General features: G+C 42.5%; 1 protein-coding gene across 1 annotated transcript in view; it reads left to right on the top strand.

Annotated features, from left to right (window-relative positions):
• LOC124019866 (glypican-6-like) overlaps window positions 1-27,689 on the top strand; it is a 218,291-nt gene that overhangs the window by 66,894 nt on the left and 123,708 nt on the right. Inside the window, exon 3 of the mRNA XM_046335306.1 lies at window positions 106-271. Within this exon, the coding sequence (XP_046191262.1) occupies window positions 106-271 (166 nt within the window). The remainder of the gene's footprint in view (window positions 1-105; window positions 272-27,689) is intronic.

Raw genomic sequence — 27,689 nt, 5'->3', positions numbered from 1 at the left:
ACTATCCTTAACCCAGATACTGTGTGAGAGGTGATCCTCTCGCCTGGTAGACATGACAAGGCAACATAAGTCATTTATCTCCAACATGTTTCTCTCTCCCCCAAGGTGAATGTGGCCCCCGCCTGCATCAGGGCCCTGACTAAGATGCTGTACTGTCCGTACTGCAGGGGCCTGCCTGGGCTGAAGCCCTGTCATAACTACTGCCATAATGTGATGAGAGGCTGTCTGGCGAACCAGGCTGACCTAGATCCTGAGTGGAACCTCTTCATAGGTGAGAAAACACATGACATGTCCTCTCTCTCTGTGTGTGTGTGTGTGTGTGTGTGTGTGTGTGTGTGTGTGTGTGTGTGTGTGTGTGTGTGTGTGTGTGTGTGTGTGTGTGTGTGTGTGTGTGTGTGTGTGTGTGTGTGTGTGTGTGTGTGTGTGTGTGTGTGTGTGTGTGTGTGTGTGTGTGCGTGCGTGCGTGCGTGCGTGTTCTACGATTGACTATGTTCTGTTTGTTGTGCCTGGGACAGTGGTGTCTTTCAAACTAAACCCTGCTGTTAGAGCCTAGTAACTAAACTCTGGTCCCTGCTGTTAGAGCCTAGTAACTAAACCCTGGTCCCTGCTGTTAGAGCCTAGTAACTAAACCCTGGTCCCTGCTGTTAGAGCCTGATAACTAAACCCTGGTCCCTGCTGTTAGAGCCTGGTAACTAAACCCTGGTCCCTGCTGTTAGAGCCTGGTAACTAAACCCTGGTCCCTGCTGTTAGAGCCTGATAACTAAACCCTGGTCCCTGCTGTTAGAGCCTGGTAACTAAACCCTGGTCCCTGCTGTTAGAGCCTGGTAACTAAACCCTGCTGTTAGAGCCTGGTAACTAAACCCTGGTCCCTGCTGTTAGAGCCTGGTAACTAAACCCTGCTGTTAGAGCCTGATAACTAAACCCTGGTCCCTGCTGTTAGAGCCTGGTAACTAAACCCTGGTCCCTGCTGTTAGAGCCTGGTAACTAAACCCTGCTGTTAGAGCCTGATAACTAAACCCTGGTCCCTGCTGTTAGAGCCTGATAACTAAACCCTGGTCCCTGCTGTTAGAGCCTGGTAACTAAACCCTGCTGTTAGAGCCTGATAACTAAACCCTGGTCCCTGCTGTTAGAGCCTAGTAACTAAACCCTGGTCCCTGCTGTTAGAGCCTGGTAACTAAACCCTGGTCCCTGCTGTTAGAGCCTGGTAACTAAACCCTGCTGTTAGAGCCTGATAACTAAACCCTGGTCCCTGCTGTTAGAGCCTGGTAACTAAACCCTGCTGTTAGAGCCTGGTAACTAAACCCTGCTGTTAGAGCCTGGTAACTAAACCCTGGTCCCTGCTGTTAGAGCCTGATAACTAAACCCTGCTGTTAGAGCCTGGTAACTAAACCCTGGTCCCTGCTGTTAGAGCCTGGTAACTAAACCCTGGTCCCTGCTGTTAGAGCCTGGTAACTAAACCCTGGTCCCTGCTGTTAGAGCCTGATAACTAAACCCTGGTCCCTGCTGTTAGAGCCTGGTAACTAAACCCTGCTGTTAGAGCCTGATAACTAAACCCTGGTCCCTGCTGTTAGAGCCTGGTAACTAAACCCTGGTCCCTGCTGTTAGAGCCTGGTAACTAAACCCTGGTCCCTGCTGTTAGAGCCTAGTAACTAAACCCTGGTCCCTGCTGTTAGAGCCTGATAACTAAACCCTGGTCCCTGCTGTTAGAGCCTGATAACTAAACCCTGGTCCCTGCTGTTAGAGCCTGGTAACTAAACCCTGGTCCCTTCTGTTTGGTGTTCCATGCTGGGTCTGCACGGTGGGTAATGTTTCAGTAAGGAGCTGTTCTCAAGCCCTCCTCTGCAATGGGGACTGGGGGAGGAAGCTATATTCTTCGTACAAAATGATACCTTATTCTCCATTTAGTGGTCTATTCTGGTCAAAGTTAGTGCACTATATAGGGGACATGGGTTAATTTGTGAGGCAGATGGTACGATTCCTCTTGTTGCAGAATCTGAAAACAGTGGAGTGTATTTTAAAGACGAGTCTCAACAGAGGTCAGCATAGATCACTTCTGAGTCCTGTGCCTATGTGTGTGTGTCTGACAAAACTGTTGTCTCGACGACCAGGAGACGACCCAACACAACACAGACCCAACACAACACAGACCCAACACAGACCCAACACAGACCCAACACAGACCCAACACAGACCCAACACAGACCCAACCCAACACAGACCCAACCCAACACAGACCCAACACAACACAGACCCAACACAGACCCAACACAGACCCAACACAGACCCAACACAACACAGACCCAACACAACACAGACCCAACACAACACAGACCTAACACAGACCCAACACAACACAGACCTAACACAGACCCAACACAACACAGACCCAACACAACACAGACCTAACACAGACCCAACACAACACAGACCCAACACAACACAGACCCAACACAACACAGACCCAACACAACACAGACCCAACACAGACCCAACACAACACAGACCCAACACAACACAGACCCAACACAACACAGACCCAACACAACACAGACCCAACCCAACACAGACCCAACACAGACCCAACACAGACCCAACACAGACCCAACACAGACCCAACACAACACAGACCCAACACAACACAGACCCAACACAGACCCAACACAGACCCAACACAGACCCAACACAGACCCAACACAGACCCAACACAGACCCAACACAACACAGACCCAACACAACACAGACCCAACACAACACAGACCCAACACAACACAGACCCAACACAACACAGACCCAACACAACACAGACCCAACACAGCACAGACCCAACACAACACAGACCCAACACAGCACAGACCCAACACAGCACAGACCCAACACAACACAGACCCAACACAACACAGACCCAACACAGCACAGACCCAACACAGCACAGACCCAACACAGCACAGACCCAACACAACACAGACCCAACACAACACAGACCCAACACAGCACAGACCCAACACAGCACAGACCCAACACAGCACAGACCCAACACAGACCTAACACAACACAGACCCAACACAACACAGACCCAACACAACACAGACCCAACACAACACAGACCCAACACAGACCCAACACAGACCCAACACAACACAGACCCAACCTAACACAGACCCAACACAACACAGACCCAACACAGACCCAACACAACACAGACCCAACACAACACAGACCCAACACAACACAGACCCAACACAGACCCAACACAGCACAGACCCAACACAACACAGACCCAACACAGACCCAACACAACACAGACCCAACACAACACAGACCCAACACAACACAGACCCAACCCAACACAGACCCAACACAGACCCAACACAGACCCAACACAGACCCAACACAGACCCAACACAGACCCAACACAGACCCAACACAGACCCAACACAGACCCAACCCAACACAGACACAACACAGACCCAACACAGACCCAACACAACACAGACCCAACACAGACCCAACACAGACCCAACACAGACCCAACACAGACCCAACACAACACAGACCCAACACAACACAGACCCAACACAACACAGACCCAACACAACACAGACCCAACACAACACAGACCCAACACAACACAGACCCAACACAACACAGACCCAACACAACACAGACCCAACCCAACACAGACCCAACACAGCACAGACCCAACACAGCACAGACCCAACACAGCACAGACCCAACACAACACAGACCCAACACAGCACAGACCCAACACAACACAGACCCAACACAACACAGACCCAACACAGACCCAACACAACACAGACCCAACACAACACAGACCCAACACAACACAGACCCAACACAACACAGACCCAACACAGACCCAACACAGCACAGACCCAACACAGCACAGACCCAACACAGCACAGACCCAACACAACACAGACCCAACACAACACAGACCCAACACAACACAGACCCAACACAACACAGACCCAACACAACACAGACCGAAGGGAACAAGGCAGAGTATGGCTGCCGACGGCTGTTATACAAGACATTTAATATGAGAACTACAACAGAGTGATGAATCTTGTTTGATGAGCAGAGCCTTGGGCATATATACATAGTGTGCTTTTAATTTAGTTAGGCTGTTATAACAGAGATAGTTTGTGTTTCAGAAGGAGTGAAGTGTTCAGTTTCAATTAGAACAGAGAACCCTGGGGGAGCGTTCTCTCTCTGCTGCATAAAAGGGTCCTATTGTGACGTTTTCTTGGTCTTTTCTATTCATCTTCTCTGTCAACGCTGCTCTCCATTAGCCAATACAGTGAGGCTTCACAACTGATATTGATCTGCTTTTTTTGGAAAGACAAACCCCTGCATCCCAAATGGCCCACTTGTTCCCTAACATATTGACACCCTGTTTACACGTGGGCTCTGGTCTAAAGTAGGGCACTTACAGAAGGAATAGGCTGGCGTTTGAGACACGGGAAGCATAACAGGTTCGTGGTCAATGGGTTGCATTAGAACTGATGCCATAGTCTCTCTGATTGTCTCTCTCTCTCTCTCTGCGTTGTAGATATTTATAGATCTGCTGTGTGACCCTCGTTGTCCCTAAAACAGCCCTTATGACAGGAGGCTTGTAACGGTGTTAACCTCCGTCTCTGTCTGGCTTTCTCTCTGTACGTGGTGTGTTTACCGTGCAGGCCGTGCAGGCTTGGCTCTTCATGCTTTAAAATGCCACTGTCAATAGCATGGATTCTGCAGCCTGCTGGGCCTTTAGGATACGAATAAAGCCACTTTAACTTCTTTACAGTTCATCTCTAAAACTAACTCTCCACCCTCGCTAAGGGGAAACTAACTCTCCACCCTCGCTAAGGGGAAACTAACTCTCCACCCTCACTAAGGGGAAACTAACTCTCCACCCTCGCTAAGGGGAAACTAACTCTCCACCCTCGCTAAGGGGAAACTAACTCTCCACCCTCCCTAAGGGGAAACTAACTCTCCAACCTCGCTAAGGGGAAACTAACTCTCCACCCTCACTAAAGGGAAACTAACTCTCCACCCTCCCTAAGGGGAAACTAACTCTCCACCCTCGCTAAGGGGAAACTAACTCTCCACCCTCACTAAGGGGAAACTAACTATCCACCCTCACTATGGGGAAACTAACTATCCACCCTCGCTAAGGGGAAACTAACTCTCCACCCTCGCTAAGGGGAAACTAACTCTCCACCCTCACTAAGGGGAAACTAACTCTCCACCCTCACTAAGGGGAAACTAACTCTCCACCCTCACTAAGGGGAAACTAACTCTCCACCCTCACTAAGGGGAAACTAACTCTCCACCCTCGCTAAGGGGAAACTAAGTCTCCACCCTCGCTAAGGGGAAACTAACTCTCCACCCTCGCTAAGGGGAAACTAACTCTCCACCCTCGCTAAGGGGAAACTAACTCTCCACCCTCACTAAGGGGAAACTAAGTCTCCACCCTCACTAAGGGGAAACTAACTCTCCACCCTCACTAAGGGGAAACTAACTCTCCACCCTCCCTAAGGGGAAACTAACTCTCCACCCTCCCTAAGGGGAACTAACTCTCCACCCTCGCTAAGGGAAACTAACTCTCCACCCTCGCTAAGGGGAAACTAACTCTCCACCCTCACTAAAGGGAAACTAACTCTCCACCCTCGCTAAGGGGAAACTAACTCTCCACCCTCGCTAAGGGGAAACTAACTCTCCACCCTCGCTAAGGGGAAACTAACTCTCCACCCTCGCTAAGGGGAAACTAACTCTCCACCCTCGCTAAGGGGAAACTAACTCTCCACCCTCGCTAAGGGGAAACTAAGTCTCCACCCTCACTAAGGGGAAACTAACTATCCACCCTCACTATGGTGAAACTAACTATCCACCCTCGCTAAGGGGAAACTAACTCTCCACCCTCGCTAAGGGGAAACTAACTCTCCACCCTCACTAAGGGGAAACTAACTCTCCACCCTCACTAAGGGGAAACTAACTCTCCACCCTCACTAAGGGAAACTAACTCTCCACCCTCGCTAAGGGGAAACTAACTCTCCACCCTCGCTAAGGGGAAACTAAGTCTCCACCCTCGCTAAGGGGAAACTAACTCTCCACCCTCGCTAAGGGGAAACTAACTCTCCACCCTCACTAAGGGGAAACTAACTCTCCACCCTCACTAAGGGGAAACTAACTCTCCACCCTCACTAAGGGGAAACTAACTCTCCACCCTCGCTAAGGGGAAACTAAGTCTCCACCCTCGCTAAGGGGAAACTAAGTCTCCACCCTCGCTAAGGGGAAACTAACTCTCCACCCTCACTAAGGGGAAACTAACTCTCCACCCTCACTAAGGGGAAACTCTCAGCCCCTTTCTCTAGAATGTTGTTGTGTTGAGGCGTCACATGCTCTATGTTTGTTAACGCAAAAGCTTCACATTTGGGATGTATGTTTTTATTTCACCTTTATTGATAGATGATCAGATGATGATGTGCAAGTAGAAATAATGGTGTGCAAAAGAGCAGAAAAGTAAATAAAAACAAAACAATATGGGGATGAGGTAGTCTATGGGTGGGCTATTTACAGATGGGCTGTGTACAGCTGCAGCGATCGGTTAGCTGCTCAGATAGCTGATGTTTAAAGTTAGAGAGGTAGATGTAAAGTCTCCAGCTGCAGCGATCGTTTAGCTGCTCAGATAGATGATGTTTAAAGTTAGAGAGGGAGATATAAGTCTCCAGCTGCAGCGATCAGGTAGCTGCTCAGATAGATGATGTTTAAAGTTAGAGAGGGAGATGTAAAGTCTCCAACTGCAGCGAATTGATGGGAAATGATGTAAATATATCACTAGCCACTTTAAACAATGCTACCTTATATAATGTTACTTACCCTACATTATTCATCTCATATGCATATGTATATACTGTACTCTACATCATCAACTGCATCCTTATGTAACACATGTATCACTAGCCACTTTAACTATGCCACTTTGTTTACTTTGTCTACACACTCATCTCATATGTATATACTGTACTCGATACCATCTACTGTATGCTGCTCTGTACCATCACTCATTCATATATCCTTATGTACATGTTCCTTATCCCCTTACACTGTGTATAAGACAGTAGTTTTGGAATTGTTAGTTAGATTACTTGTTAGTTATCACTGCATTGTCGGAACTAGAAGCACAAGCATTTCGCTACACTCTCATTAACATCTGCTAACCATGTGTATGTGACAAATAAAATTTGATTTGATTTGAGATAGATGATGTTTAAAGTTGGAGAGGGAGATGTAGGTCTCCAGCTGCAGCGATCAGGTAGCTGCTCAGATAGATGATGTTTAAAGTTAGAGAGGGAGATGTAGGTCTCCAGCTGCAGCGATCAGGTAGCTGCTCAGATAGATGATGTTTAAAGTTAGAGAGGGAGATGTAGGTCTCCAGCTGCAGCGATCAGGTAGCTGCTCAGATAGCTGATGTTTAAAGTTAGAGAGGTAGATGTAGGTCTCCAACTGCAGCGATCAGGTAGCTGCTCAGATAGATGATGTTTAAAGTTAGAGAGGGAGATGTAAAGTCTCCAACTGCAGCGACTTTTGGTAAATGTGGGATGTATTTCTTTACTGACACTGTTTTATACGTTGGAATGAGAGTTGTGATTTATTGGATATTGAGAGGCTTTTTCAAAGCCAGATATGAAGTTTAACATGAAATAGGCTGATCACAAAAACAAACAAAAAATGACTGTTGAGAAATTCAGACTGGGTTTTACGCTACTGAAGTGTGGCACAGAGATGTGAATCCATCCATCACGTTCATAGAGAGAGAGAGAGAGAGAGAGAGAGAGAGAGAGAGAGAGAGAGAGAGAGAGAGAGAGAGAGAGAGAGAGACAGAGACAGAGACAGAGACAGAGACAGAGACAGAGACAGAGACAGAGACAGAGACAGAGACAGAGACAGACAGACAGACAGACAGACAGACAGACAGACAGACAGACAGACAGACAGACAGACAGACAGACAGACAGACAGACAGACAGACAGACAGACAGACAGACAGGTCAAATACCCAGTGAGTGAGTCCACTGGTGCTCATTGAGCAGAGAGACAGAGGCCTTTTGTGAGATGAATAGAAGTCTCTCCTTTGTCTTTCTATTTGTCTCTTTCTGATCCTCGTCTGTCTGTAGAAAAAGACATCACTCCTGAGAGTCATTCTCTGTTCTCCACATTTTGGCCTTATTTCGCTCTCTTTTTACAAATTGGACTTTTCTGTATCTCTCAATCTTTTTACAAATTGGACTTGATAAGAAAACTTATCAGTCGGAATATTTAGAACAGTATGGAACTGAAATGAAATGCTGAAGTTATTTCAACAGAATGTTTATTAGACAGAGAGACAGAGACAGAGACAGAGACAGAGACGTTGGTTCTGAGCAGTAAACGGTCCCAACTCCAAACCACTATCTGTATCCCAAATAGCACCCTGTTCCCCATATAGGGCCCATAAGACTCTGGTCAAAAGCAGTGCGCTATGTAGAGAATAGGGTGTAATGTGTTGTTGTGTACAGAGATGGGCAGTATTTCTGTGACATGTATTTGATTAAATATATATTTCATTTAATTCTGAGTATTTTATAAACCCCAGGTTTATATTATACTGGGCTGATCTACATTCCAATGTATTTTGTAACAAGATGCTTTCCAGAGCTGTAATTTATATTTCCAAAATACATTTCTATACCTTTTTTTTTTAAAGCGGTTAACATTTTGTGGCCCCCATTTCACCCTGTATTGGTATCAGAAATCGGACAGATATTGATTGGACGAAGCGTCCATGGATTCTGATGGCACTGTGGTGTGATAAGACTCTAAATTAACATGCTGAGTATTATTCTAACGATCTCTCCCATAATAATACCCAGTGTGCTTTGCAGGTCATTTTGGTATGTTCATTTTCACATGTAGCAGACGCTGTTATCCAGAGTGACTCGCTAAATGAAGATAAACAACAACATATCACAGTAATATTTAACTGAGAATGTTGTTGTTCTGTTCTGGCTACTTGCACATGAAAATACAAAATACAATCATTTTTAATTGAATAAATGACAACAAAAAAGAAAGTATTTTGTAATACAAGTATTTTGTTGTTTATTTTGTAGTTAATTTTGGTATATTGATCTTTATGGTATTTAGTCATGTTTTCCACCCCCATCCCTGGTTGCCTAGGAGATTAAGCCCACCTTTGACCTCTGAGAGTTTAACCACTGTGATTTTAAATGTGATTATGATGTCACAGTCACTGGGGACCAATAGATGACCTTTGTGTCACAACCATAGTCCTGACTGCTCTACCGAACGCATGTTGATGTACGCAGGCCTTTCCTGCAGTCAAACGACCTCGTGGCCTCGCGGGTGAAATGTTGCTCGTATTTTTCATCCTTTCATAATGAATAATCATTACTTCAAAACCTGCTGAAAATCCGCCGTTTTCGATGTCTTCTGTGATGTACGTTTATAAACTGTAAATATAATATATTTCAACTCTGTATCTGACATACAGGTGTCATGTTTTTGTTAAGCTCGTAACCACGTGTGTGAGGTGGGTCCTTTTGTTTCCAAGTAGATTTGTTTAAGTCCTTCCTTCTGTAGCTCAGTTGGTAGAGCATGGCGCTTGTAACGCCAGGGTAGTGGGTTCGATTCCCGGGACCACCCATACGTAGAATGTATGCACACATGACTGTAAGTCGCTTTGGATAAAAGCGTCTGCTAAATGGCATATATTATTATTATAAGTCAACCCAGAAACACTCTGTGTGACCCTGATTTATCCCCCCCTGCAGATTAAACAATGTAGCTGTGCTCACGGGACTCGCCTGACTTTGTCTAAAAGTGGGAGTGTAAACAAAAGAACTATCATCCTGATGAAAATACGCTCTTTGTCTTTAACAAACTAATGTTTGTGCATATTTTCAGCGTGGAACAGATGTTTAGAGTGGTTATAACTCGAGGCTAACCACTTTTAAAAGGCACTAGCAGGTCTAAAAGTAGTCTCAGCAGGAAATAGACTGATCGCAATTATTTAAAAAAACGGAAGCTCCAGTCGTTGGATATTTCCCAACTTCAATCAACCAGTCCATTTTGAATTCATGATGAAAACCCGGAACGTGGCTTGTGAATCCCCTTGTGGGTCTCGGCAGTTAGATACGTTTTTACAGACATTTATTTCTGTAGGCTTAACGGGAGTCTGTTTGTGCAACGAAGACGTGTGTGTAGAGAGAGCAGTCAGAACACAGTGGAGGGAGATATGGAGTTTATTGTAGCTAGGTGTCTATATAGCTAGGTGTGTATATATCTAGGTGTGTATATAGCTAGGTGTGTATATATCTAGGTGTGTATATAGCTAGGTGTCTATATATCTAGGTGTCTATATAGCTAGGTGTGTATATATCTAGGTGTGTATATATCTAGGTGTCTATATAGCTAGGTGTGTATATATCTAGGTGTCTATATAGCTAGGTGTGTATATATCTAGGTGTCTATATAGCTAGGTGTGTATATATCTAGGTGTCTATATAGCTAGGTGTCTATATAGCTAGGTGTGTATATATCTAGGTGTCTATATAGCTAGGTGTGTATATATCTAGGTGTGTATATAGCTAGGTGTGTATATATCTAGGTGTGTATATAGCTAGGTGTGTATATATCTAGGTGTCTATATAGCTAGGTGTCTATATAGCTAGGTGTCTATATATCTAGGTGTGTATATATCTAGGTGTGTATATAGCTAGGTGTGTATATAGCTAGGTGTGTATATAGCTAGGTGTGTATATATCTAGGTGTGTATTGTAGCTAGGTGTGTATATAGCTAGGTGTGTATATAGCTAGGTGTGTATATATCTAGGTGTGTATATAGCTAGGTGTGTATATAGCTAGGTGTGTATATAGCTAGGTGTGTATTGTAGCTAGGTGTGTATTGTAGCTAGGTGTGTATATAACTAGGTGTCTATATAGCTAGGTGTGTATATAGCTAGGTGTGTATATATCTAGGTGTGTATATAGCTAGGTGTGTATATATCTAGGTCAGTGTATTGTAGCTAGGTGTGTATATAGCTAGGTGTGTATATATCTAGGTGTGTATATATCTAGGTCAGTGTATTGTAGCTAGGTGTGTATATAGCTAGGTGTGTATATAGCTAGGTGTGTATATAGCTAGGTCAGTGTATATATCTAGGTGTGTATATATCTAGGTCAGTGTATATAGCTAGGTGTGTATATATCTAGGTCAGTGTATATAGCTAGGTGTGTATATATCTAGGTCAGTGTATATAGCTAGGTGTGTATATATCTAGGTCAGTGTATATAGCTAGGTGTCTATATAGCTAGGTGTGTATATAGCTAGGTGTCTATATAGTTAGGTGTGTATATAGCTAGGTGTGTATATAGCTAGGTGTGTATATAGCTAGGTGTGTATATAGTTAGGTGTCTATATAGCTAGGTGTCTATATAGCTAGGTGTCTATATAGCTAGGTGTGTATTGTATCTAGGTGTGTATATAGCTAGGTGTGTATATAGCTAGGTGTGTATATAGTTAGGTGTGTATATAGCTAGGTGTGTATATAGCTAGGTATGATATGATATATGCCATTTAGCAGACGCTTTTATCCAAAGCGATTTACAGTCATGTGTGCATACATTATACGTATGGGTGGTCCCGGGGATCGAACCCACTACCCTGGCGTTACAAGCGCCATGCTCTACCAACTGAGCTACAGAAGGACGCACAGGTGTCTATATAGCTAGGTGTCTATATAGCTAGGTGTGTATTGTAGTTAGGTGTGTATATAGCTAGGTGTGTATATAGCTAGGTGTCTATATAGCTAGGTGTGTATTGTAGTTAGGTGTGTATATAGCTAGGTGTGTATATAGCTAGGTGTCTATATAGCTAGGTGTGTATATAGCTAGGTCAGTGTATTGTAACTAGGTGTGTATATAGCTAGGTGTGTATATAGTTAGGTGTCTATATAGTTAGGTGTGTATATAGCTAGGTGTCTATATAGCTAGGTGTGTATATAGCTAGGTGTCTATATAGCTAGGTGTGTATATAGCTAGGTCAGTGTATTGTAACTAGGTGTGTATATAGCTAGGTGTGTATATAGTTAGGTGTCTATATAGTTAGGTGTGTATATAGCTAGGTGTCTATATAGCTAGGTGTGTATATAGCTAGGTGTCTATATAGCTAGGTGTGTATATAGCTAGGTGTGTATTGTAGTTAGGTGTGTATATAGATAGGTGTGTATATAGTTAGGTGTCTATATAGTTAGGTGTGTATATAGCTAGGTGTGTATATAGCTAGGTGTGTATATAGCTAGGTGTGTATATAGCTAGGTGTCTATATAGCTAGGTGTGTATATAGCTAGGTGTGTATATAGCTAGGTGTCTATATAGCTAGGTCAGTGTATTGTAGCTAGGTGTGTATATAGCTAGGTGTGTATATAGCTAGGTGTGTATATAGCTAGGTGTGTATTGTAGCTAGGTGTGTATATAGCTAGGTGTGTATATAGCTAGGTGTGTATATAGCTAGGTCAGTGTATTGTAACTAGGTGTGTATATAACTAGGTGTGTATATAGCTAGGTGTGTATATAGCTAGGTGTGTATATATCTAGGTGTGTATATAGCTAGGTGTGTATATAGCTAGGTCAGTGTATTGTATATAGCTAGGTGTGTATATAGCTAGGTCAGTGTATTGTATCAGTGTGTATATAGCTAGGTCAGTGTATTGTAGCTAGGTCAGTGTATATAGCTAGGTCAGTGTATTGTAGCTAGGTGTGTATATAGCTAGGTCAGTGTATTGTAGCTAGGTGTGTATATAGCTAGGTCAGTGTATTGTAGCTAGGTGTGTATTGTAGCTAGGTGTGTATATAGTTAGGTGTGTATATAGATAGGTGTGTATATAGCTAGGTGTGTATATAGCTAGGTCAGTGTATTGTATCTAGGTGTGTATATATCTAGGTCAGTGTATTGTAACTAGGTGTGTATATAACTAGGTGTGTATATAGCTAGGTCAGTGTAGTGTAGCTAGGTGTGTATATAGCTAGGTCAGTGTATTGTAGCTAGGTGTGTATATAGCTAGGTCAGTGTATTGTAGTTAGGTGTGTATATAGCCAGGTCAGTGTATTGTATCTAGGTCAGTGTAGTGTATCTAGGTGTGTATTGTAGCTAGGTGTAAGTCGCTCTGGATAAGAGCGTCTGCTAAATGACTTAAATGTAAATGTAGGTGTGTATATAGCTGGGTGTGTATTGTATCTAGGTGTGTATTGTAGCTAGGTGTGTATATAGCTGGGTGTGTATTGTAGCTAGGTGTGTATTGTAGCTAGGTGTGTATATAGCTAGGTCAGTGTATTGTAGCTAGGTGTGTATTGTAGCTAGGTGTGTATATAGCTAGGTCAGTGTATTGTAGCTCGGTGTGTATTGTAGCTAGGTGTGTATATAGCTAGGTCAGTGTATTGTAGCTAGGTGTGTATATAGCTGGGTCAGTGTATTGTATCAGTGTGTAGAGAGAGCAGTCAGAACACAGTGGAGTGAGTGAGATATGGAGTTTATTGTAGCTAGTTGTGTATGTAGCTAGGTGTGTATTGTAACTAGGTGTGTATATAGTTGGGTGTGTATTGTAGCTAGTTGTATATTGTAGCTAGGTCAGTGTATTGTAACTAGGTGTGTATATAGTTGGGTGTGTATTGTAGCTAGGTGTGTATTGTAGCGAGCTCAGTGTATTGCAGCTAGGTGTGTATTGTAGCGAGCTCAGTGTATTGCAGCTAGGTGTGTATATAGCTAGGCCAGTGTATTGTAACTAGGTGTGTATATAGCTAGGCCAGTGTATTGCAGCTAGGTGTGTATATAGCTAGGCCAGTGTATAGTAACTAGGTCAGTGTATATCGCTAGGTGTGTATATAGCTAGGTCAGTGTTTTGTAGCTAGGTGTGTATATAGCTAGGTGTGTATATAGCTAGGTCAGTTTATTGTAGCTAGGTGTGTATATAGCTAGGTCAGTTTATTGTAGCTAGGTGTGTATATAGCTAGATCAGTGTATTGTAACTAGGTCAGTGTATATCGCTAGGTGTCTATATAGCTAGGTGTGTATATAGCTAGGTGTGTATATAGCTATGTCAGTGTATTGTAACTAGGTGTGTATTGTAGCTAGGTCAGTATATTGTAGCTAGGTGTGTATATAGCTGGGTGTGTATTGTAGCTAGGTCAGTATATTGTAGCTAGGTGTGTATATAGCTGGGTGTGTATTGTAAGGTGTCTATATAACTAGGTTTGTATATAGCTAGGTCAGTGTATTGTAGCTAGGTGTGTATATAGCTCGGTGTGTATATAGCTGGGTGTGTATTGTAGCTAGGTGTGTATTGTAGCTAGGTCAGTGTATTGTAGCTAGGTGTCTATATAACTAGGTGTCTATATAACTAGGTGTGTATATAGCTAGGTCAGTGTATTGTAGCTAGGTGTGTATATAGCTCGGTGTGTATATAGCTGGGTGTGTATTGTAGCTAGGTGTGTATTGTAGCTAGGTCAGTGTATTGTAGCTAGGTGTCTATATAACTAGGTGTCTATATAACTAGGTGTGTATATAGCTAGGTCAGTGTATTGTAGCTAGGTCAGTGTATTGTTGCTAGGTGTCTATATAACTAGGTGTGTATTGTAGCTAGGTGTCTATATAACTAGGTGTGTATTGTAGCTAGGTCAGTGTATTGTAACTAGGTGTGTATATAGTTAGGTGTGTATATAGCCAGGTCAGTGTATTGTAACTAGGTGTCTATATAACTAGGTGTGTATTGTAGCTAGGTGTCTATATAGATAGGTCAGTGTATATTTAGCTAGGTGTGTATATAGCTAGGTCAGTGTATTGTAGCTAGGTGTGTGTATAGTTAGGTCAGTGTATTGTAGCTAGGTGTGTATTGTAGCTAGGTGTGTATTGTAGCTAGGTGTGTATATAGTTAGGTGTATATATTGCTAGGTCAGTGTATTGTAGCTAGGTGTGTATATAGCCAGGTCAGTGTATTGTAACTAGGTGTGTATATAGCCAGGTCAGTGTATTGTAACTAGGTGTGTATATAGCTAGGTGTGTATTGTAGCTAGGTGTCTATATAGTTAGGTGTGTATATAGCTAGGTCAGTGTATATTTAGCTAGGTGTGTATATAGCTAGGTCAGTGTATTGTAGCTAGGTGTGTGTATAGTTAGGTCAGTGTATTGTAGCTAGGTGTGTATTGTAGCTAGGTGTGTATTGTAGCTAGGTGTGTATATAGTTAGGTGTATATATTGCTAGGTCAGTGTATTGTAGCTAGGTGTGTATATAGTTAGGTGTGTATATAGCTAGGTCAGTGTATTGTAGCTAGGTGTGTATATAGTTAGGCATGGTGCCAGGCGCTCAGCTTTAAGCAATGACATTGTCATCGAGAGATGTGCGGATGAGGTCATGGCGGGATATAATTTATTGGCCAGCTCGTGTGTGTGTGTGTTTGAATGTGTCTCTGTGTGTGTCCGTGAGTCTGTGAAGATTCATGTTATTTCCTGATGAGTGACACCAGATTATCAGTCACATGACACCCGGCCTCAGCTCACGTTGTCGACGTTGTCGTCATCTCTCATGTCCTCACCTCCGTGGGAAATCCCAGGGAGAGAGCGGGGTGGCAGGCTCCCTATCATTATGCATACCCTCGTCCTACTATATACACCACCTCAAAGTCATAACGCGATCACACGTTTATATTGCTACATTAGCTATTTTATAATGTATTGTTAGTTACCTTAACCTAACATAGCTAGTTTATAATGTATTGTTAGTTACTTCAACCTAACATAGCTACTCTATAATGTATTGTTAGTTACTTCAACCTAACATAGCTACTCTATAATGTATTGTTAGTTACTTCAACCTAACATAGCTAGTTTATAATGTATTGTTAGTTACTTCAACCTAACATAGCTACTCTATATATACATTGTTATTGTCAAAGTGCATTCAGTTTTCAGACCCCATTGACTTTTTAAAACATTTTGTTACATTACTGCCTCATTCTGAAATTGATTCAATTGTATATTCCACCTCATCAATCTACACACAATACCCCATAATGACATCACAATACCCCATAGTGACATCACAACACCCCATAGTGACATCACAATACCCCATAATGACATCACAATACCCATAATGTAAAAAAGTGTGCAAATGTTTTTTTTTTTAAACACTGAAATATGACAATTACATAAGTATTCAGACCCTTTAATCAGTACTTTTGGCAGCGATTACAGCCTTGAGTCTTGGGTATGACGCTAGAAGCTTGGTACACCTGTATTTGGTGAGTTTCTCCCATTCTTCTCTGCAGATCCTCTCAAGCTCTGTCAGGTTGGATGGGGAGCGTCGCTGCACAGCTATTCTCAGGTCTCTCTAGAGATGTTTCAATCAGGTTCCAGTCCGGGCTCTGGCTGGGCCACTCAAGGAAATTCAGAGACTTGTCCCGAAGCCACTCCTGAGTTCTCTTGGTTGTGTGCTTAGGGTCGCTGTCCTGTTGGAAGGTGAACCTTCGCCCCCAGTCTGAGGTCCTGAAAAGTCTGGAGCAGGTTTTCATCAAGGATCTCCCTGTACTTTGCACTATTAATCTCTTCCCTCAATCCTTACTAGTCTACCAGTCCCTGCCGCTGAAAAACATCCTCTCAGCATGATGCTGCCACCACCATGCTTCACCATAGGGATGGTACCAGGTTTCCTCCAGACATGACGCTTGGCATTCAGGCCAAAGAGTTCAATCTTGGTTTCATCAGACCAAATAATCTTGTTTGTCGTGGTCTGAGTGTCCTTTAGGTGCCTTTTGGCAAACTCCAAGCGTGCTGTCATGTGCTTTTACTGAGGAGTGGCTTCCGTCTGGCCACTCTACCATAAAGGTCTGATTGGTGGAGTGCTGAAGAGATGGTTGTCCTTCTGGAAGGTTCTCTCATCTCCACAGAGGAGCTCTGTCAGAGTGACCATCAGGTTCTTGTTCTCCTCCCTGACCAAGGCCCTTCTCCCCCGATTGCTCAGTTTGGCCAGGCGGCCAGCTCTAGGACGAGTCTTAGTGGTTTCAAACTTCTTCCATTTAAGAATGATGGAGACCACTGTGTTCTTGGGGACCTTCAAAGTTGCAGAAATGATTTGGTACCCTTCCCCAGATTTGTGCCTCGACACGATCCTGTCTCAGAGCTCTACAGGCAATTCCTTCAACCTCGTGGTTTGGTTTTTGCTCTGACATGCACTGTCAACTGTGGGACCTTATATAGACAAGTGTGTTGCCTTTCCAAATCATGTCCAATCAACTAAATGTACTACAGGTGGACTCCAATCAAGTTGTAGAACCATCTAAAGGATGATCAATGGAAACAGGATGCACCTGAGCTCAATTGCAAGTCTCATAGCAAAGGTTCTGAATGCTTATGCTCTCTGCAGGTCATTCACTAGGTGAGATCTTACATGGAGCCCTAGATTGAAGGAGATTATCAGTGGTCTTGTATGTCTTTCATTTCCTAATAATTGCTCCCACAGTTGATTTCTTCAAACCAAGCTGCTTACCTATTGCAGATTCAATCTTCCCAGCCTAGTGCAGGTCTACAATTTTGTTTCTGGTGTCCTTTGACAGCTCTTTCGTCTTGGCCATAGTGGAGTTTGGAGTGTGACTGTTTGAGGTTGTGGACAGGTGTCTTTTATACTGATAACAACTTCAAACAGGTGCCATTAATACAGGTAACGAGTGGAGGACAGAGGAGACTCTTAAAGAAGAAGTTACAGGTCTGTGAGAGCCAGAAATCTTGCTTGTTTGTAGGTGACCAAATACTTATTTTCCACCATCGTTTGCAAATAAATTCATTAAAAATCATACAATGTGATTTTCTGGATTTTTTTCCCCTCATTGTGTCTGTCATAGTTGAAGTGTACCTATGATGAAAATTACAGGGCTCTCTCGTCTTTTTAAGTGGGAGAACCTGCACAATTGGTGGCTGACTAAATACTTTTTTGCCCCACTGTATTCCTCTCAGATAATACCTTGATAAAATATCCCTACATGTGAGGACAGGCTCCTACACTATTACCAACCTGCTTCGAGTTAAGAGTCTTGGCTACCTCACGGAGAGAACTTCTGATGAATTCACAGGAAGTCAAAGATCTTTGTCAACTTTGGCCACATAGAAGGATCAAGAGGTTCAAGAGTGATGCATTTCTATTTTATTGCAAAGTCAACTTTAAAGTTCACTTGGTTCCGTTACTGGATTCCTCCCCTCCTTTTCCTTTTGCCTAATTATCTATCCTAATTAGGACGTAGACCTGTGTTGTCCTCTGTTGAGTCCTTTGTCACCACAGTGGAAGCGATCTGCATTGATTTTATTTGCTCATTTCTTTTTAATTGCGTGGCTTGTCTCCCAGTGTAACTAGATCTCCACAGTCTCACCATTTAGGAACATTACAGTCAGTGATATTCCCTCTCTGCCCTCTGCGAAGGACCGGCTGTGAGTTAGCTAGTTATTAAGTTAGTTAGTTAGTTACTAGCTAGTTACCAACACAGAATGAATATAAATACTAACACACAGTCCTAAATATACCGTACTATTTAAGACCTGTGTAGTCTGAATCTTTTAAGAGAGAAGAGTAGAGATTTAGAGAGGAGAGAATAGATCATTCATTAAAGGTTTCATTTCAACCTTTAAGTCACAGTGCAGTTCATTTCAGATAAAACATGTCGTTCCAACACGGATGATCTTTGACTTGAGAAACGGACACATGCAGACGCATTACGACACAGGTGACTTGCTACAGTAAATACACGTGTGGTTCATTCAGCCTGTCTAGATGTGGTGCTCTGCTGTCGGCAACTGGCTGGGTTGAATTAGTGGGAAAGTCAGACGTTTCCACCTCCTTGCTTTTAGAATCCATTTAGAGACATTATGACACCTTCCCTTCCTCTCACATCCCTTTAAGAGCTTGTGGTTGTCATCTAACATCTAACATCTTCTAACATCTAACATCTCCTAACATCTAACATCTCCTAACATCTAACATCTCCTAACATCTCCTAACATCTCCTAACATCACCTAACATCACCTAACATCTAACTTCACCTAACATCAAACATCTCCTAAAATCACCTAACATCTCCTAACATCACCTAACACCTAACATCACCTAACATCTAACATCACCTAACATCTAACATCTCCTAACATCTCCTAACATCACCTAACATCACCTAACATCTAACATCACCTAACATCTAACATCTCCTAACATCACCTAACATCACCTAACATCTAACATCACCTAACATCTAACATCTCCTAACATCACCTAACATCTAACGTCTCCTAACATCTAACATCTCCTAACATCACCTAACATCTAACATCTCCTAACATCACCTAACATCTAACATCTCCTAACATCTAACATCTCCTAACATCACCTAACATCTAACATCTCCTAACATCTAACATCTCCTAACATCTAACATCACCTAACATCTAACATCTCCTAACATCTCCTAACATCACCTAACATCTAACAGCACCTAACATCTAACATATCCTAACATCACCTAACATCTAACAGCACCTAACATCTAACATCTCCTAACATCTAACATCGCCTAACATCTCCTAACATCTAACATCTCCTAACATCTCCTAACATCTAACATCTCCTAACTTCACCTAACATCAAACATCTCCTAAAATCACCTAACATCTCCTAACATCACCTAACATCACCTAACATCTAACATCACCTAACATCTCCTAACATCTCCTAACATCTCCTAACATCACCTAACATCTAACAGCACCTAACATCTAACATCTCCTAACATCAAACATCTCCTAAAATCACCTAACATCTCCTAACATCTCCTAACATCTAACATCACCTAACATCTCCTAACATCTCCTAACATCTCCTAACATCACCTAACATTACCTAACATCTAACATCACCTAACATCTCCTAACATCTAACATCTCCTAACATCTCCTAACATCACCTGACATCCAGCATCTCCTAACATCTCTTAACATCACCTAACATCTCCTAACATCTAACATCTCCTAACATCTAACATCACCTAACATCTAACATCCCCTAACATCTCCTAACATCACCTAACATCTATCATCTAACATCTCCTAACATCACCTAACATCACCTAACATCACCTAACATCTCCTAACATCTAACATAACCTAACATCACCTAACATCTCCTAACATCTCCTAACATCTCCTAACATCACCTGACATCTAACATCACCTAACATCTCCTAACATCACCTAACATCTCCTAACATCTCCTAACATCTCCTAACATCACCTGACATCTAACATCACCTAACATCTCCTAACATCACCTAACATCTAACATCTCCTAACATCACCTAACATCTAACATAACCTAACATCACCCAACATCTCCTAACATCACCTAACATCTCCTAACATCTACCATTACCTAACATCTAACATCACCTAACATCTCCTAACATCACCTAACATCTCCTAACATCTAACATAACCTAACATCACCTAACATCACCTAACATCACCTAACATCACCCAACATCTCCTAACATCACCTAACATCTCCTAACATCTAACATCACCTAACATCTAACATCACCTAACATCTCCCAACATCTCCTAACATCACCTAACATCTCCTAACATCTAACATAACCTAACATCACCTAACATCTCCTAACATCTAACATCGCCTAACATCGCCTAACATCACCTATCACCTGACATATCCTGACATCTAACATCACCTAACATCTAACATCTCCTAACATCTCCTAACATCACCTAACATCTCCTAACATCTAACATCTCCTAACATCTCCTAACATCACCTAACATCTAACAGCACCTAACATCTAACATCGCCTAAAATCTCCTAACATCTCCTAACATCTAACATTACCTAACATCTAACATCACCTAACATCTAACATCACCTAACATCACCTAACATCTAACATCTCCTAACATCTCCTAACATCACCTGACATCCAGCATCTCCTAACATCTAACATCTAACATCTCCTAACATCTAACATCACCTAGCATCTAACATCTCCTAACATCACCTAACATCACCTAACATCACCTGACATCACCTAACATCTCCTAACATCACCTAACATCACCTAACATCTCCTAACATCTCCTAACATCTCCTAACATCTCCTAACATCTAACATCACCTAACATCACCTAACATCTCCTAACATCTCCTAACATCTCCTAACATCTAACATCACCTAACATCACCTAACATCACCTGACATCACCTAACATCTCCTAACATCTCCTAACATCACCTAACATCACCTAACATCACCTAACATCTCCTAACATCACCTAACATCTAACATCTCCTAACATCACCTAACATCTAACATCTCCTAACATCTAACATCTCCTAACATCTAACATCTCCTAACATCACCTAGCATCTAACATCTCCTAACATCTAACATCTCCTAACATCTAACATCACCTAACATCACCTAACATCGCCTAACATCACCTAACATCACCTAACATCTCCTAACATCTAACATAACCTAACATCACCTAACATCTCCTAACATCTCCTAACATCACCTGACATCTAACATCACCTAACATCACCTAACATCTCATCTAACATCTCCTAACATCTAACATCTCCTAACATCACCTAACATCTAACATAACCTAACATCACCCAACATCTCCTAACATCACCTAACATCTCCTAACATCTAACATCACCTAACATCTAACATCACCTAACATCTCCCAACATCTCCTAACATCTAACATAACCTAACATCACCTAACATCTCCTAAAATCTCCTAACATCACCTAACATCACCTAACATCACCCAACATCTCCTAACATCACCCAACATCTCCTAACATCACCTAACATCTCCTAACATCTAACATCACCTAACATCTAACATCACCTAACATCTCCCAACATCTCCTAACATCACCTAACATCACCTAACATCTAACATAACCTAACATCACCTAACATCTCCTAACATCTCCTAACATCTAACATCTCCTGACATCTAACAGCACCTAACATCTAACATCTCCTAACATCACCTAACATCTCCTAACATCACCTAACATCTAACAGCACCTAACATCTAACATCTCCTAACATCTCCTAACATCTCCTAACATCTCCTAACATCTAACATCACCTAACATTACCTAACATCTAACATCACCTAACATCTCCTAACATCACCTAACATCACCTAACATCTAACATCTCCTAACATCTAACATCTCCTAACATCTCCTAACATCACCTAACATCACCTAACATCTAACATCACCTAACATCTCCTAACATCTCCTAACATCTAACATCACCTAACATCTAACATCCCCTAACATCTCCTAACATCTAACATCTCCTAACATCACCTAACATCTCCTATCATCTAACATCACCTAACATCTCCTAACATCTAACATCTAACATCACCTAACATCTCCTATCATCTAACATCACCTAACATCTCCTAACATCATCTAACATCACCTAACATCTCCTAACATCTATCATCTAACATCACCTAACACCTCCTAACATCACCTAACATCACCTAACATCTCCTAACATCACCTAACATCTAACATAACCTAACATCTCCTAACATCTAACATCTCCTAACATCACCTAACATCACCTAACATCACCTAACATCTCATAACATCACCTAACATCTCCTAACATCTAACATCACCTAACATCTCCTAACATCTCCTAACATCACCCAACATCTCCTAACATCACCTAACATCTCCTAACATCTAACATCACCTAACATCTCCCAACATCACCTAACATCACCTAACATCTCCTAACATCTAACATCTAACATCACCTAACATCTAACATCTCCTAACATCTAACATCACCTAACATCTAACATCACCTAACATCTCCCAACATCACCTAACATCACCTAACATCTCCTAACATCTAACATCACCTAACATCTCCTAACATCTCATAACATCTCCTAACATCTAACATAACCTAACATCTCCTAAAATCACCTAACATCACCTAACATCCCTAACATCAATTATGGACCCCTTCTATAGCCTATTGTATTGGTACTAGGCCTATAGCCTATTGTATTGGTACTAGGCCTATAGCCTATTGTATTGGTACTAGGCCTATAACCTATTGTATTGGTACTAGGCCTATAGCCTATTGTATTGGTACTAGGCCTAAAGCCTATTGTATTGGTACTAGGCCTATAGCCTATTGTATTGGTACTAGGCCTAAAGCCTATTGTATTGGTACTAGGCCTAAAGCCTATTGTATTGGTACTAGGCCTAAAGCCTATTGTATTGGTACTAGGCCTAAAGCCTATTGTATTGGTACTAGGCCTATAGCCTATTGTATTGGTACTAGGCCTATAGCCTATTGTATTGGTACTAGGCCTAAAGCCTATTGTATTGGTACTAGGCCTATAGCCTATTGTATTGGTACTAGGCCTAAAGCCTATTGTATTGGTACTAGGCCTATAGCCTATTGTATTGGTACTAGGCCTATAGCCTATTGTATTGGTACTAGGCCTATAGCCTATTGTATTGGTACTAGGCCTATAGCCTATTGTATTGGTACTAGGCCTATAGCATATGGTATTGGTACTAGCAGAGTGAGTGTGCATATTCAATGTGAAGTAATTTTAGGACAATATAATTTTGTTATCCAGGCTAGATGGACGTCATATTGTACAATATGTCTCACCTTTTCCTAGTCATAGATGGACATTGTGTCTCACCTTTTCCTTGTCATAGATGGACATCATGCTGAGAGGATGTTTTTCAGCGGCAGGGACTGGGAGACTAGTAAGGATTGAGGGTAGAGATTAATGGTGCAAAGTACAGGGAGATCCTTGATGAAAACCTGCTCCAGACTTTTCAGGACCTCAGACTGGGGGCGAAGGTTCACCTTCCAACAGGACAGCGACCCTAAGCACACAACCAAGAGAACGCAGGAGTGGCTTCGGGACAAGTCTCTGAATGTCCTTGAGTGGCCCAGCCAGAGCCCGGACTTGAACCCGATCCAACATCTCTGGAGAGACCTGAAAATAGCTGTGCAGCGACACTCCCCATCCAACCTGACAGAGCTTGAGAGGATCTGCAGAGAAGAATGGGAGAAACTCCCCAAATACAGGTGTGCCAAGCTTGTAGCATCATACCCAAGAAGACTCGAGGCTGTAATCGCTGGCAGAGGTGCTTCAACAAAGTACTGAGTAAAGGGTCTGAATACTTATTTAAATGTGATATTTCATTTTTTATTTCTTAAAAAAAAAATATTTTAGAATAAGGTTGAAACGTAACAAAATGTGTAAAACGCCAAGGCTATACGGTATAGCTCTTATTCTCTCTCCTTCCTACCTCTCACTGTGGTTCTATCAATTCAAAATGTGTAAAACGCCAAGGCTATAAGGTATAGCTCTTATTCTCTCTCCTTCCTACCTCTCACTGTGGTTCTATCAATTCAAAATGTGTAAAACGCCAAGGCTATAAGGTATAGCTCTTATTCTCTCTCCTTCCTACCTCTCACTGTGGTTCTATCAATTCAAAATGTGTAAAACGCCAAGGCTATAAGGTATAGCTAAACATTATTCTCTTACTCCTTTTACTACCTTTAGCTCTCACTGTGTTTCTATCAATTAAATTCAATTCAAGAGGCTTTATTGACATGGGAAACATGTGTTAACATGTGTCACAATTCCAGTGGGTCTGAAGTCTACATAGACTAAGTTGACTGTGCCTTTAAACAGCTTGGAAAATCCCAGAAAAGGATGTCATGGCTTTAGAAGCTTCTGATAGGCTAATTAACATCATTTGAGTCAATTGGAGGTGTACCTGTGGATGTATTTCAAGGCCTACCTTCAAACTCAGTGCCTCTTTGCTTGACATCATGGGAAAATCAAAAGAAATCAGCCAAGACCTCAGAAAAAAAATTGTAGACCTCCACAAGTCTGGTTCATCCTTGGGAGCAATTTCCAAACGCCTGAAGGTACCACGTTCATCTGTACAAACAATAGTATGCAAGTATAAACACCATGGGACCACGCAGCCGTCATACCGCTCAGGAAGGAGACGCATTCTGTCTCCTAGAGATGAATGCACTTTGGTGCGAAAAGTACAAATCAATCCCAGACAGCAAAGGACCTTGTGAAGATGCTGGTGGAAACAGGTACAAAAGTATCTATATTCACAGTAAAACGAGTCTTTATCGACATAACCTGAAAGGCTCAGCAGGGAAGAAGACCACTTCCAAAGTTGTGACAAAATGGCTTAAGGAAAACAAAGTCAAGGTATTGGAGTGGCCATCACAAAGCCCTGACCTCAATCCTACAGAAAATGTGTGGGCAGAACTGAAAAGTTTGTGGGAGCAAGGAGGTCTACTTACCTGACTCAGTTACACCAGCTCTGTCAGGAGGAATGGGCCAAAATTCACCCAACTTATTGTGGGAAGCTTGTGGAAGGATAGCTGAACCGTTTGACCCAAGTTAAACAATTTAAAGGCAATGCTACCAAATACTAATTGAGTGTATGTAAACTTCTGACCCACTGGGAATGTGATGAAAGAAATAAAAGCTGAAATAAATCATTCTCTCTACTATTATTCTGACATTTCACATTCTTAAAATAAAGTGGTGATCCTAACTGACCTAAAACAGAGAATTTTTACTAGGATTAAATGTCAGTAATTGTGGAAAAAAGAGTTTAAATGTATTTGGCTAAGGTGTATGTAACCTTAACTTCAACTGTATACACAGTGTTTTAATGATGTGCAAATGGTTAAGGTTACACAAGGGAAAATCAACATAAATATGGGTTGTATTTATAATGGTGTTTGTTCTTCCCTGGTTGACCTTTTTTTGTGGCAAAAGGTCACAAATCTTGCTGCTGTGATGTCACACTGTGGAATTCCACCTGATCTCTCTGTGATGTCACACTGGTATTCCACCTGATCTCTCTGTGATGTCACACTGTGGTATTCCACCTGATCTCTCTGTGATGTCACACTGTGGTATTCCACCTGATCTCTCTGTGATGTCACACTGTGGTATTCCACCTGATCTCTCTGTGATGTCACACTGTGGTATTCCACCTGATCTCTCTGTGATGTCACACTGTGGTATTCCACCTGATCTCTCTGTGATGTCACACTGTGGTATTCCACCTGATCTCTCTGTGATGTCACACTGTGGTAATCCACCTGATCTCTCTGTGATGTCACCCTGTGGTATTCCACCTGATCTCTCTGTGATGTCACACTGTGGTAATCCACCTGATCTCTCTGTGATGTCACACTGTGGTATTCCACCTGATCTCTCTGTGATGTCACACTGTGGTAATCCACCTGATCTCTCTGTGATGTCACTCTGTGGTAATCCACCTGATCTCTCTGTGATGTCACACTGTGGTATTCCACCTGATCTCTCTGTGATGTCACCCTGTGGTAATCCACCTGATCTCTCTGTGATGTCACACTGTGGTAATCCACCTGATCTCTCTGTGATGTCACCCTGTGGTATTCCACCTGATCTCTCTGTGATGTCACACTGTGGTATTCCACCTGATCTCTCTGTGATGTCACTCTGTGGTAATCCACCTGATCTCTCTGTGATGTCACCCTGTGGTATTCCACCTGATCTCTCTGTGATGTCACACTGTGGTATTCCACCTGATCTCTCTGTGATGTCACTCTGTGGTAATCCACCTGATCTCTCTGTGATGTCACCCTGTGGTATTCCACCTGATCTCTCTGTGATGTCACCCTGTGGTATTCCACCTGATCTCTCTGTGATGTCACACTGTGGTAATCCACCTGATCTCTCTGTGATGTCACCCTGTGGTATTCCACCTGATCTCTCTGTGATGTCACTCTGTGGTAATCCACCTGATCTCTCTGTGATGTCACCCTGTGGTATTCCACCTGATCTCTCTGTGATGTCACCCTGTGGTAATCCACCTGATCTGTGATGTCACACTGTGGTAATCCACCTGATCTCTCTGTGATGTCACCCTGTGGTATTCCACCTGATCTCTCTGTGATGTCACACTGTGGTATTCCACCTGATCTCTCTGTGATGTCACACTGTGGTAATCCACCTGATCTCTCTATGATGTCACACTGTGGTATTCCACCTGATCTCTCTGTGATGTCACCCTGTGGTATTCCACCTGATCTCTCTGTGATGTCACACTGTGGTATTCCACCTGATCTCTCTGTGATGTCACACTGTGGTATTCCACCTGATCTCTCTGTGATGTCACACTGTGGTATTCCACCTGATCTCTCTGTGATGTCACACTGTGGTAATCCACCTGATCTCTCTGTGATGTCACACTGTGGTATTCCACCTGATCTCTCTGTGATGTCACACTGTGGTATTCCACCTGATCTCTCTGTGATGTCACACTGTGGTAATCCACCTGATCTCTCTGTGATGTCACACTGTGGTATTCCACCTGATCTCTCTGTGATGTCACACTGTGGTATTCCACCTGATCTCTCTGTGATGTCACTCTGTGGTATTCCACCTGATCTCTCTGTGATG

This window comes from Oncorhynchus gorbuscha, unplaced genomic scaffold (genome assembly GCF_021184085.1).
Source record: "Oncorhynchus gorbuscha isolate QuinsamMale2020 ecotype Even-year unplaced genomic scaffold, OgorEven_v1.0 Un_scaffold_705, whole genome shotgun sequence".
Taxonomy (NCBI): domain Eukaryota; kingdom Metazoa; phylum Chordata; class Actinopteri; order Salmoniformes; family Salmonidae; genus Oncorhynchus; species Oncorhynchus gorbuscha.
The sequence above is the reverse complement of the archived record's forward strand: the minus strand, read 5'-3'. Positions and strand labels throughout refer to the sequence as shown.